This window comes from Solenopsis invicta, chromosome 6, assembly GCF_016802725.1.
Source record: "Solenopsis invicta isolate M01_SB chromosome 6, UNIL_Sinv_3.0, whole genome shotgun sequence".
Classification (NCBI taxonomy): Eukaryota; Metazoa; Arthropoda; class Insecta; order Hymenoptera; family Formicidae; genus Solenopsis; species Solenopsis invicta.
The window spans coordinates 16,289,310-16,303,972 of record NC_052669.1 but is presented as its reverse complement, the minus strand read 5'-3'; the positions used below and the strand labels follow the sequence as shown (position 1 = coordinate 16,303,972).

At 32.2% G+C, this 14,663-nt stretch overlaps 2 protein-coding genes across 5 annotated transcripts in view; both read right to left on the bottom strand.

Annotated features, from left to right (window-relative positions):
• LOC105205978 (inositol monophosphatase 1) overlaps positions 1-7,420 on the bottom strand; it is a 134,889-nt gene extending 127,469 nt beyond the window's left edge. The window contains exons 1-2 of one of the 2 annotated variants that reach the window (XM_039451114.1): positions 7,281-7,419; positions 7,035-7,136 (exon numbers count right to left, since the gene is read on the bottom strand). In XM_039451114.1, coding sequence (XP_039307048.1) covers positions 7,035-7,094 — 60 coding nt within the window. In that variant the 5' untranslated portion in view covers positions 7,095-7,136; positions 7,281-7,419. Of the gene's footprint in view, positions 1-7,034 lie in introns of both variants that reach the window. The other variant, XM_039451113.1, reaches the window with a different exon arrangement.
• A 1,685-nt stretch (positions 7,421-9,105) lies between these two features.
• The window catches only part of LOC105199849 (acetyl-coenzyme A synthetase), a 52,817-nt gene continuing 47,259 nt past the window's right edge, over positions 9,106-14,663 (bottom strand). Inside the window, exons 9-10 of one of the 3 annotated variants that reach the window (XM_039451107.1) lie at positions 10,570-10,815; positions 9,106-10,482 (exon numbers count right to left, since the gene is read on the bottom strand). In XM_039451107.1, the coding sequence (XP_039307041.1) occupies positions 10,286-10,482; positions 10,570-10,815 (443 nt within the window). In that variant the 3' untranslated portion in view covers positions 9,106-10,285. Of the gene's footprint in view, positions 10,483-10,569; positions 10,816-14,663 lie in introns of those variants that run through there. The other 2 variants (XM_039451110.1, XM_039451109.1) reach the window with 2 other exon arrangements.

The window sequence follows — 14,663 nt, the reverse complement described above, 5'->3', positions numbered from 1 at the left end:
TACTACTTGAACAATGCTACAAACCTATAAAAAATAAAAACACGTTCTTTAGGGATTTTTGTTGGTACCAACATTATCGAGGCCATTTTTCGGGAAATTGTCGGCTAACCAACCATAACATAAGCCCAATAAACATAGAGTGTTTACGATAATCCAAGTTGAGTTGGGTTCCACTAGGGCCGAAAAATGTTAGGCATAACTCTCTCAAGTACCTTTATGATTTATGACAACTCAACGCTGTATCGTATTGCCTGAGTTAAGTTTGTTAAGTTATGGCTCTGGCAGACCAGCGCGATTTGCGACATGCGACGCGCGATTATCTAATAGGCGTACGTCTTTTCAAAAAATTGTAAACGCCTATTGGATAATCGCGCGTCGCGTGTCGCAAATCGCGCTGGTCTGCCAGAGCCATTAGACTTCGTGCTCAGTCGATGTACACCCAAGGACTTTGATTCTGTTCATGGGGAAATTTTCCAAACTGAGCAGTCACCACTTTCTACATACTCGCAGTTCATGATTAATGAAACGACTAGAGCTTATTGGTCGTTACGTTAATCATGAACTGTAAGTATGTAGAAAGATAGCGACTTCTCAGTTTGGAAAATTTCCCCATGGACAGAATCAAAGTCCTTGGCTGTACACCCATGGAATTTGATTCTGTCCATAGAGAAATTTTCCAAACTAAGAAGTCGCTATCTTTCTACATACTTACAATTTATGATTAACGTAACGACCAATAAAATCTAGTCGTTACATTAATCATAAACTGCGAGTATGTAGAAAGTGGTGACTTTTCAATTTAGAAAATTTCCCCATGGACAGAATCAAATTCCCTGGGTGTACTATGTAGAAATTTCATAATAGCTATTTGTACAAGTTTCTCATAAACCTCACACATAAATATTGCATTTTTTGAAGGAAATAATAAGCCTTCTTTATTTTTTATGGAAATCAAATCATGATCGTAAGAATTTAGCTGGAGTTTTGTCAGGCTGCGGTCCGATTCACGCTCACAGCGCTATCAGCGCGCTCCTGGTTGGTCCGATTCACTTCCTGAGCGTTTTCTGTAAGCGAAGTGACGTAATGAATTTGTGACATCGCGCGCTCACGGTGACCTTGCTTCGAAGGTGGGTCGGCGTGAGCGTTTGCGTCATTTTTGCGGGAAATATGTTTAAAGTTTACACTTTGACTAGGCGTGTAGAATCTGTTGGGACTGTCAATGTGTTCGGGCGTATTTTTTCAATAGCGGAAAATATTTTTGCAATTGTTGATTACATCACAGCACACAATAGTTATAAAATATTTATAATAATTATGTGAATATTATAAAAATAATTGTCAAAATATTTGATAAATATTTTTATGATCTTACATTCAACAGATCATAAATATTTATTATAAATATTATAATAAATATTGTATAAAATATTTAATTTATATTTTAATATTTTATACAATATTTATGGTAAGTAAAGAAAAATATTTCTATACTTATTTTTTATTAACAGTAAATATTATATAAAATATTAAAATATAGACAGACAAACAAAATATAAACATTTATTATATGTATGATTTGTTCCATCTGAGAGGACAAAAATATTTATAAAATATTTTAATAAATATCCATAAATATTTAAAATAAATCTTGTATACTGTCTAGGTAACTATATAATCTTATTTTTTGAAAATTATTAAATGTACTTTTTAAAATTCTATTTATTATTAAACTTTATTAGTGTTTTAAAAAATAAAATAATTTTAGCTTTATTTAGACTAGGTATCCTACTTGGGTTATGTCCTATGAGTAGCGTTTACAAGTGGTCCGAAACATTTATTGTTGTCAGCGTGCCTTAAGCATGCTAACGAATCGGACCGATCATGAACATCGTGAGGATAGTGAGCACTGTGAGTGTGAATCGGACCGCAGCCTCAAAGCGTCACAATTTTTTTTGTTAAAAAAACGTACTGCAATGCCTGATATGTATAATATTGCGGGAGCATTTCGTAATTAGCTGCGAGTTATTTTTATTACAATATAAAGCAATATCATATATTTCTAAGTTTTTATTATCACAATTTGATGCACCAATTACTAATGTTTATTTTCCATTATTGGCGGTTTTATTTATCGTCATAATTAAATATAATTAAGAAGTAAAATATAATATATTTATATTTGATAATAAAATACAGTTTCCAGATGAATCTTTTTTCAATTCCATATGAAGCAAAATTTTTTTATTGCACTTTGAAATTGCTTTAAACTAGGGTTATTATTGCATCTAAATTGCTGTCTCAATACTAAATAATACTAAATAATACTAAACATAAGTTCTAAACGATCTTGACTTAATTTGTAAGTGCAAATATATTATAACAAAGAATTTGGTTTCTTGCAAAGCATAATTCCATTAAACATTTAATTAAAATACAAGAACCTAAAAATCTAGCGTTTCTACAAGAATTAATGAGCCTGCATCCATATAGAGTTTCTTTTAATAGGAAATATATTCGAAACATTTATTTAATTTTGCATACATGATGTTTCTATTTCTAAAATTAATTTGTGCCTTATAATCGTTTCATCTTTCGACTATTCTACGCAGTCCACCAGTTGAGCATGAGGTTTAACTTAACTCAGGCAATACGATACAGCGTTGAGTTGTCATGAATCATAAAGGTACTAGAGAGAGTCACGCCTAATATTTTTCGACCCTAGTGGAAACCAACTCAACTTGGGTTATCGTAAGATGACCCATAAGAATCTTGTGTAAATCAATATTGCGATTTTATGCTGGATATTCATTGATTCATTGGTCCTATGTTATGTTTATGTTCTGTTTTGCATTTCATGTGCTACAGGCTTTACTGGCTGATGTACTCGAAATGTGTAGCATATTGGCCTTGCTACTAGCTCGTTTACTGGATTTTCGTAATAGATCAGGTGTTATTTTTTTGCGTGATTTTGTACTGGTTTATTGTGAGAGTCAATCAGGGGATCGATTGTGTATCATGTAACTAATATAAAAACGACAAAAGTGAACAAATTTACTAGAGTATTTATACCGTTTGTTTTTTGTTCCTGAACTTCCTGAATTAGTGTGCACTTAAAATGAAATAGATATATATTTGAAAGTTAATGAAAACAAGGAACGTTCCAGTACAATCTAGTGCAAGAATAGAAAAGAAGCCTATAATTTTATTGGTCAACACCTAGTGAATTTGGTCATTTTTGTAATTTTCGTTTTAATTACATGATACACAATCGACCCCCAAAACGCAATCGGGAAGGTTCCGATAGCGCACAGTACTATTGCACACAAGCCACTCACAACCACTCATAACGCTTCAACAGAAGAATATCACTAGGCACCAGCCGCTGTGATTGGCTGTGTGCAATAGTACTGTGCGCTATCGGAACCTTCCCGACGCAATCTATATAGGTTATATTAGATTATACAAGGTTATACGATTGAAGTGTTGTCTTTACATCAAAATTTAAAAGTGGATTCATTTCACAATTTTTCAGTAATAAAAAATATAACAATAGCAATTTTATGTACACCACAGTATAAGTATGTACACCCATAGAATTTGATTCTGTCCATGGGGAAATTTTCTAAATTGAGAAGTCACCACTTTCTACATACTCGCAGTTTATGATTAATGTACGACTAGATTTTATTGGTCGTTACGTTAATCATAAACTGTAAGTATGTAGAAAGATAACGACTTTTTAGTTTGGAAAATTTCCCCATGGACAGAATCAAAGTCCTTGGGTGTGTGTACAGTGAGTTGCATTGATGCCTGGGGTACCGATTTTAAGGACCACGTTTTTTTCTTAGTTATTTTTGCGTTTATGACCAAATGCTGCTGTCAACGATCACCGCAGCATTCAGTCATGAACATAAAAATAATCAAGAAAGAAACGTGGTCCCTAAAATCGGTACCCCAGGTATCAATGCAACGCACTGTACAGTCGTGAGCTAAAAGGTTGCAACACATTTTCTGCAACACAAATATTAATTTAAATTCTTGGGAGTATTTTTGGTTGTGTATTTAATGTACACCCATGGAATTTGATTCTGTTCATGGGGAAATTTTCTAAACTGAAAAGTCACCACTTTCTACATACTCGCAGTTTATGATTAATGTAACGACTAGAGCTTATTGGTCGTTACGTTAATCATAAACTGTAAATATGTAGAAAGATAGCGACTTCTTAGTTTGGAAAATTTCCCTATGGACAGAATCAAATTCCATGGGTGTACAGTCATGTTCATTATAGTTGCGATACTTTTTCTTTGATGGTTTTTGGAATGTAGCCTTGCTCATCGAGCGGCAAACGTAATTGGTTGGATCCACAAGTAAGAACCAATCATGTTCTCAGCTCTCGTTATAGTTGCGCTTTCAGAAACGCATCGAAGAAAAAGTGTCGCAACTATAATGAACACGACTGTACATTGATCTAGAATAAGAATAAACTACAAATATCTCGATTGGCGAAATTTCTAATACTTAAATCTTATCAAATAACATAAAAGAGAAAATTTCATAATATGTTTATATATTTATATTGACAATGAACACACATCTTACATCAATTCATGTACGTTGACCTTAATGTGCATCAGTGCACACTGGTGCATATCCAACCAAATTCGCTATTATTGTATGTACTTATACTGTGATGTATGTACACCCATAGAATTTGATTCTGTCCATGGGGAAATTTTCCAAACTAAGAAGTCGCTATTTTTCTACATACTTACAGTTTATGATTAATGTAACGACTAATAAAATCTAGTCGTTACATTAATCATAAACTGCGAGTACGTAGAAAGTGGTGACTTCTCAGTTTAGAAAATTTCCCCATGGACAGAATCAAATTCCATGGCTGTACACCCACGGTCATCGAGTCTGTCCTTCGAAAAATTTTCCAAAAATTGAGAAGTCACTACCTTTCTACAAACTCGCAGTTCATGATTAACGTAACGTCAAAGCTGATGGCAGAAAGCGATATGTAAGCGTTTACGTCTGACGATAATAGGTGCTTTCCAACAAGAGACACAGGCGACACTGTGTAACTCAGTGTCTACATTGGTGCTTTCCAACTATGACACAGAGAGACACAGAGCGACACTGCAAAACACAGCTCAATCTTAAGTTTAGCCGTGTCAGCCATCAATAGTGCCAGCACATCGGGCAAATAAAGTATTTTTTCAAGTATGGTACTGGTAGTTATTAGTCGTTACGTTAATCATAAACTGTAAGTATGTAGAAAAATAGCGACTTCTCAGTTTGGAAAATTTTCCGTAGGACAGAATCAAATACGCTGGGTGTATACCTATCGATTCTGTCCCTCGGAAAATTTTCCAAACTGAGAAGTCACTATCTTTCTACATACTCGCAGTTAATGATTAACGTAACGTTAGAGCTTAAAGAGTCTCAAGGCTATAACACACACCTTCAATAACCGTAACCATAAGACGTACCGTAAAAATTAGCCAATCACAGTCGAGAATTCAGATTCTTATTTCTTAATTCTCGACTGCGATTGGATAATTTTTACGGTACGTCTTATGGTTACGGTTATGGAAGGTGTGTGTTATAGCCTTTAAGGGCCTCGCACATGAAATGCATAACATAACATAAGCACATCATAAGATCGACGGACCAATGAAAATGTAATGTAAATTAATATGACGACTTTATGCTGGATGCTCATTGGCCCATTGGTCTTATGTTGTGCTTATGTTATGTTATGCATTTCATGTGTGAGCTCCTTCACACATGAAATGCATAACACAACATAAGCACAACATAAGACCAATGAACCAATAAGCATTCAGCATAAAGTCGCCATATTGATTTACATAAGATTCCCATTGGTCCAGAGGCCTTATGCTACGCTTATGCTCTGTTATGCATTTCATGTGCAACAAGCCTAAAGGGTCTCGCACATAAAATGCATAACATAACATAAGCACAACATAAGACCAATAGACCAATAAAAATGTTATGTAAATCAATATGGCGACTTTATGCTGGATGCTCATTGGCCCATCAGTCTGATGTTGTGCTTGTGTTACGTTATGCATTTCATGTGCGAGGCCCTTAAAGCCTGATGTTAGATGTTTTTCAAGAGACACAAAAGGACACAAGGTAGCAAAGTAATTTACCTTGTTTATTGACGAACACCAAGGATAAAATAATTTACTGTATTACGCTGTATCAATTATGTTGCTTGTTGAAAAATGCCCATTGTTCAATCAATCCAATTTGCCGCTTAATATAGCTACGTTCCGTTTCACGCATGATGCGCATGATGTATCATTTTGTCCTTGTTTAACATTTGGGGAATTACAAGGATAAAATGATGCGCCATGCGCATTATGCGTGAAACGGAACGTAGCCTATGTCATATGTTGACGTTGCAAGATACAACTCTTCATTGGCTGGCCGCCTTTATGATGCGTAAGCGTATATCCTTTTCTTTCTACCACGTCTTTGACGATAATTGCCGCTTGTTGCCTACAGACACGCTTGAGTGTTCCCTTGGCACACGAATAAAAAAATTGCGGCATTCTATAAAACATCTCAATATTCCTTAGGTCTATTTACGTTGTTTGTACTTTTGGCACTTGGTATCTTTGCTGTCTATCTCTTTTTATCCTCAAATATATGTTTCGTTTCAAGTGCAAAGAAATGTTTAGGGGTTTCAAGTAACGCTAACAAATATCTAACAGCGTTTTATATTGGGAAAATTAGTGCGTACTGAGTGTGCATTCGCCGCAGGTAATTGGGCGTTTCCGTTGGCAACGTCATCGCGCGAACTGAAACGTCCAATTGCCAGCAGCGAGTGTACACTCAGTGCGCACTAGTTTTTCCAATGAAAAACGCTATAAGAAAAATTTTTTTGACATAGTTAATATATTGCTGTTTTTGCGATATCAAAAACCAGAGTCAATACCACAAATCAGAGTGTACATTTTTACTCGTTTACTTTTTTGTTTATCTAATCGACTTACCGAACCAGCTTGCTTCACAAGACGTAAAATCTCGATGTAATACTCGTTGACATTCGACATGGCTTATTTGACGTAAAAAATGCTTTTGAGTTTTTATAGCACCTAGATGTAGATGGAATTCAGTTATTATACGCTTGCGTTCTACAAGTGATTCCACTGTGAATTTACTCGAATTTATTTATTTGCTTTAGTTTATCACAGATTGCTACCGTCGATTACAACCAACCGTCTGCTACACTGACTAACCTCTGACAATACTTGACGATCCAACCGCGCCGAATCGCGTCTGCCAATATATCAAATTTTCATGCGACTTATACAATTATGGCCTAGTTTACACCGAGCACTTGATACGCGTACTAACTCGTAACTTTATTAAATTATCTTACTTTCGACGATGCATGTATACATGATACATATATTTAATTATCTCGATTTATATTGTACCTGCTTAGTATATTATTCTTTAAATTTATTGCCGAAATTAAGATAATTTAATAGAAAATTACTAGTTAGTACGTGTATCAAGTATTCGGTGTAAACTAAGCCTATATAACTAGGCGCAATAGTGTGTGCTAACGTCATACATATTGGTTTTCTATGGAATTTCCAACACTTATTATAAATCGATTTTTATCAATCCTTGTATATTCATACTATCTTGGACAGCACAAAACTAATATAACATTTATATTCTGAAAATTAAAAAAAAAGTGAAGATTTTACAGAAATTGTTTATATAGATTTTGGAATAATACAAAAATTATTACTGCAATATATAAAATATAGTTTAGAAATTGATATAAATTTTGTGTGTGTGTGTGTGTGTGTGTGTGTATGCATAAAAACTTTAGCTTTTGCATACAATTTTTAATAGATATTTTAATTTTACACACACACACACACACACACACACACACACACATATATATATACATATATATATATATATATATATATATATATATATATATATATATATATATATATATATATGTATATAAATTGTATATATCCCAGATAACACAAAATATTTATAATATTTATTTTAATATTTTATAAACATTTATCATAGACATTTAATAAATGTTTTTATAGTTCTAGATTCGACAAATCATAAATATTTATCATAAAAGTTTTAAAAATATTTCTGATAAATTTATGATAATTATTTTCAAAATGTTCAAAATATCCACATAAATATTTTATTACGCCACATAATCCCAATAAGCAAAACAATATTTTTATAATATTTTAAAAAACAATTTTTACAAAAAAATATTCCATTCTTAGAAATTTTTTTTCGAAAATTCCCAAGCCGTCACCCATCCAAGTCGTGACCCCGGTGAACGTTTAACCTCTATGATCGCTGCGAACTAGTCCCTCATGATGACCTGTGAACCCCGTGCTAACATGTGTCTATAACTGGTAAATCAGGTCAATATGTTATAAAAAAAATGAAATATGTACAATTAAAATGAAATATGTATAAATAATTTATTATTTATATAAACGTATATAAAATTATAGTTTTTTTAACTATTTTTTACAAATGCGGAATAGCATTTGGAATAACTTTTGTTATTTGTTTAAATAAGAATGCAACTAGAAAATATATGTTAATATAACATAATAATTAAATTAAATATGAAAAAATTTATAAATTATTAATATAAGTGTTTATTTTTCATTTATCATAAATATTTATTGAAATATTTTATAAAATATAATAGTAAATATTTATTTTTTATTTAGCATAAATATTTTAGAAAATATTTTATACATATTTTAATAACATTTTGGATAAAATTTTTATAATTATTTTTGTCATGTACATAAAATAAGTATAAAATATTTTTATAACATTTATGAAAAATATTTATAATAAATATTTATTAATATTTATCATAAATATTGTGTGCTATCTGGGATATATATGTATATATGTATATATATATATATATATATATATATATATATATATATATCAAATTAAAATATCAATTCTCTTCTTTCTGTACATGTACAAGGAACACAAAGGAAGAATAGAAAAAAAATATACCCTTCAATGTTTAACAGAACAATTTTGTAATTATGAGGTATACACAAAAGATATATATTATATATATATGTATATATGTATGTATATACATGTATGTATACTCACGTACATATACACATATAATTGTGTAGTTGTATGGCCACATATCTCTGTTTTACACTTGTGTTTTATATCTACATACAATACAATACATGTACACTTATTATCACACCTAAAGTTATTTGTTCCACAAGGAATGATATGTATGTGACATAACTCCGAAAGGAGTATGAGGCAACTTTCATTCATAAGTACATATATCAGTATATCGTTTTTTTTATCGCGTATTCATTAAACAGTTAAAAAGAAGCTAATTATATTTGTTTCAAGCTTATCAAAGAATATGTCATTAAAACGAAACACAGTAAAAATGACAGAGAGCTACCCTGTGTATATGCGTACATAAACAATTTCAACATATACATATAATATATACACGTCAAATAGTAGAAAACAAAATTTCCTTCTCGCATAATGATGCATCAGTAATAACGCATATTTATCGCTCAACTACATTCGTCTATTAAATAATAATTATTAGTAATTGTGCAACCAGCTTTTTACTATCGTGTTGTTTATTATAATATACTTATATTGAGCGTTTTCTGTCTTTCGATTAATTTGAAACTTAACTTTGGACTTAACAAAAGGACACTTAGGCTACTTCTTGGCGATGCTTTTTTATAAGATATGTATCGCAGTCGCAACAACTCCTTGAGGAGAAAGAACGACTAATAATTTAATTATATCAACAATCTATTCCTTCGATATGTCTCTTTTGATCTATTAGAGAGGAACTGTGAAAAATAAAATAAAGACATATCCAAAGAACAACTTTCATTTTGACTCACTTTAAAATCTTGAATGACGATATCAAGCCGATTCGATTGACGAAAAGACAATATCGTTTTATACATTTTGTACGTTCAAAATTGTCACGTTAATGACTAAATACGATAAAATTTTAAAAGTATATGTCTATGATATTTTGCAAATACATATATCAGCTATAACGTGCAATATTGCTTTTATCTTTATAAAATTAATCATTTGAAACTTGTGCAACATGTTTCAGACATTTACCAATCAATCGATGTGAAAAGTTCTCTTGAGATACTTTCATTTTCCTATGAAGTAAAAGAAACATATTTTAAACGCATGGCCTTAATTCAAATAAAAGTTGAATAACAGTTTCGTCGGCTAATGTTGATGTGTCTCCGATGTTCCTATCGCCTGCTGCGATTTTTCTCAACATACGTCTCATGATCTTGCCGGATCTTGTTTTCGGTAGAGCCGGAGCATGTTGAATGACATCCGGTTGAGCAAACGGGCCAATCCTTTCGCGTACTGTTCAAATCATATTAATTTTATATTTATTGATTGTGTTATATTTATTGATTGGCAAATTAAGACAACTAACTTGATGAAACACACCTTTCTTTTTCAGTTCGACTTGCAATTTTTCGTCAAATGTCATTCCTGCAGTTGGAGTGATAAAACAATATAGACATTGACCTTTAACAGGATGCGATTTGCTGACTACTGCAGCCTCAGTTACCGAGGAATGTTCCGCCAATACACTTTCCACTTCAGCTGTTGACATTAAATGACCGGAAACATTCAACATGTCATCAATACGGCCAGTTACCCATAAATATCCATCTGCATCACGTCTTGCTCCTAAAATCAAAAGATCACAAATTTATATAATTTTTGCGTAATTTCGCAATCAATCAAAAATTAAATAAACTTGTAAAAATAAAGTTAATTTTAGATAAAACAAAAATAGAAATATCTCTATATTATAAGATAATATGCAATGTTTGCCGTTGTTTATATAAAATCATTTAGATATTTTAGATAATCATCTAGATAAAGAAAAGTTTTATTTTATCTTTGTCTTATTTTTATCTACATTATTACAATATGTCTTTATTTTTAATTTAGATTTAATAAATGTTGTTTTTTCAAATTATATAATACAGAATTTGGTTGGACGCACTAGTGCTCACTGATGCACATTAAAACCGCCGTATACAAATCGACGTAAAGATATGTATTTAATGTAAATATATAAACAGATTAAATTATGAAATCCTACATTGATATTTTATTATGCTATTTTTGGTAAAATATTATTCTAAATATTTATATTTTATTTCTAAATGAGGTTAGGTCAGCGGTTTTAATCCTTAAACACACGATCCCATAAAATATGTAAACACATTTTCAGGTCTGGCAGACTTTCAACTTTGAAAAGTTATAACTTTGGTTCCAATTAATGTTTTCCAACAATCTTTTCTTTCAAATAAAAGTTCAGAATCTCAGAAATTTTACTGCACAATCGGCATTGCCGAAAAAATGGTTTATTGTGAAATTATAAAGGAAAAACTGTTAAGCAACAATAAAAAATTTTTCAAAAATCCACTTTTTCTTTGAAAAATCATATATTCAAAACAAAAAACTTTTAAGGACTTTAAAATACGACGTTTCAAAGCTAAAGAACACTTTCAAAAAAAAATTATGTTATTGCCATTTTTTTCAAAAAGTATAATTATGTAACAAGGCAAATATGAGGTATTTTTGGATGTCTGAAAATTCACTTTTTTTCAAAAATTATCTTTGCAACAAAAAATTTTCACGGACTTTACAATACGGCCTTTTAAGGCTAAAGGGTCATACATTCAATAAAATTGTGTCATTGTTATTCTTACGAAAAAGTATAATTATGTAACAAGGCGAATATGAGGTATTTTTGATTAACTCAAGGTGTTTAAAATCGAAAATTGATGTACTTCATGATATGTAATTTTGGTCCCTGTGCAGAAGCCCCCTTTTCCTTAGCATTATACAGGGTAATTCAAAATAACCTTATGTCCTTGAGGAGACATATTCCTGAGGTTATTCTGAAACAACTTTTTATTTGGCAAAAATTTGCCCAAAGCTTAGTTTTTAAATTATAAAAAGAAATAGTTATCCAATAACCGGGTACATATAGCGGTGAAACAGTGCCGGTACATATAATTCACTGTTTGTTAAGGTGCAGTTACATGTAAGCGTCGTGCGTCGAGCGTCCAGCATCAAGTTGCACAGAAGGTTATTGCGCAGCTTCTTGACGCTGGAATCTGGACTTGCAGATTCCAGTTTCTTGATGCTAGAAGGGAAAATAAGTAAAGTTACGTTGTAAATAAGGGAGGTTATGTTTGATGTATAAACATTTTTTAACATATAATAACTAAAAATTTATAAAATATATATTTCAATATTCCATATATGCAACATTAACTATAGATTTTCAATATTAGCAATAAATATCGGAACATTGCCTCAATGAAATTGTCCTTGACACTCGATGCTCGACGCTCCCATGTAAAAGCGTCTATGGCTTTTGCGTCAAGAAGCTGTGCCAAACTGCGCAATAACCACTGCACAACTCGACGCTCGACGCACGACGCACGACGCTTGCATGTAACTGCACCTTTATGGGCGATTACATGAGGCAATCGCAATGATCAGCTGACAGCTCGAACACTGCTTTTTCTCCCCTCCCCCACCCCCTCTCTTTCTCACTCTCTCTCCCGCTCCCTCAAAACCTCTATCCCATTCTCATTATCATTTTTTTCTTACTTATTTATTTATCAATTCATGCACTGACACTAAAATAATGCTAGAATTAAAAACAATATTTAATTATTTGACGTCTTTCTTTTAATAATTTTCTACGAGTAAAAAAATATTCTTTTTAAGTCAAAAATAGCATATTTAAAATGCGTGATTAAAAAATAAAAATGCAGAGTGAAAGAGAAAAAAGGAGAGAGAGAGAGAGAGAGAGAGAGAGAGAGAGAGAGAGACGAGTTCAATCAAATTTGAACATGTATATAATACTCACTTATCATTCTGCACAGCAATCAGCTTTATCTTCACAAAGACAGAATATCAATATTAAACTTAAGATTTTCTTCTTTTCTTCTTAAACCACTTCTTAAATCACTTGTCACATTCACTGCAATCATTTTCTTGATCAAAAATTACTAACGCATCACTTTATACAAATCACTATCGTCAATTACTATTAGTCACTACTAATCACGCGTGAATTACTCAAAAAAAGGAACACGTGTTTACACCATAAACACACGACACGGGTTTACAACAAAGAGGTTAGGTTATATCCTGTTTGCTTTACGAGCAAGCAGTCGACTCGTTTTATTGTTCGCGGTATCACTGTGTAATCAACGTTCTAAAAATCAGAAGGCGATAATTAAAAACTAAAAATACTGTTGCGCTTGTGACCATAAACTCGAAGATTTCACGGTCATCCTGGGGGTCGATCATGAAACTTTTTCCCTAAGGCGGAAACGTGAAAAGTGAAAAATTTCTCCATTAACTTCAATGGTAAAGATTTTTACTTTTCACGTTTCCGCCCTAGGGAAAAAATTTCATGATCGACCCCCTGAATGAGCCAAACGTTGCACTCGCGGCGCGTTCACGGCTCACGTTTCTCGAGCGACTGTCTTATATCAAACTCAGTCTTTCGGCCGTCAAAAATCGGAATGACGTTGAAATCTTCGAGATCACGGTCACATGCACGTGTTTCATTTTTTGAGTAATTCTTACGCGTGATTAATAGTGACTAATAGTAATTGACGATAGTGATTTGTATAAAGTGACGCGTTAGTATTTTTCAATCCAAAAAATGATTGCAGTGTATGTGACAAATGATGTGATTTAAGAAGAAAAGAGAAAAATCTCGAGTTTAATATGGATATTTTGTCTTCGTGAAGATAAAGACTGATTGCTGTGTTGGATGATAAGTGAGTATACACGTTCAAATTTGATCGAACTCGTCTTTCTCTCTCTCTCTCTCTCTTTCTCTTTCACTCTGCATTTTTATTTTTTAATCACGCATTTTAAATATGCTATTTTTGACTAAAAAAAAATATTTTTTTACACGTACACTCATGGAATTTGATTCTATCCATGAAAAAATTTTCTAAACTAAGAAGTCGCTATCTTTCTACATACTTACAGTTCATGATTAACGTAACAACCAATAAGCTCTAGTCGTTACATTAATGGCTTTGTTTACACCGAATACTTGATACGCGTAATATTTAGTAACTTTCTATTTAATTATCTTAATTTCGGTAATAAATTTAATAAATAGTATATTAAGCTGGTACAATATGAATCAAGATAATAAATTAAATATAGATATCATGTATACATTTACACGTATTGTCGAAATTAAGACAATTTAATAGAAAGTTACTTGTTAGTATGCGTGTCAAGTGTTCGGTGTAAACTAGGTCAATCATAAACTGTTAGCGTTTTTCGTTGGGAAATCTAGTGCGCACTGAGTGTGCACTCACCGCTGGCAATTGGACGTTTCGGTTCGCGCGATGACGGTGCCAACGGAAACGCCCAATTACCTGCAGCAAGTGCACATTCAGTGCGCACTAGTTTTCCCAATGAAAAACGCTATGAGAGTATGTAGAAAGTGGTGACTTTTCAGTTTAGAAAATTTC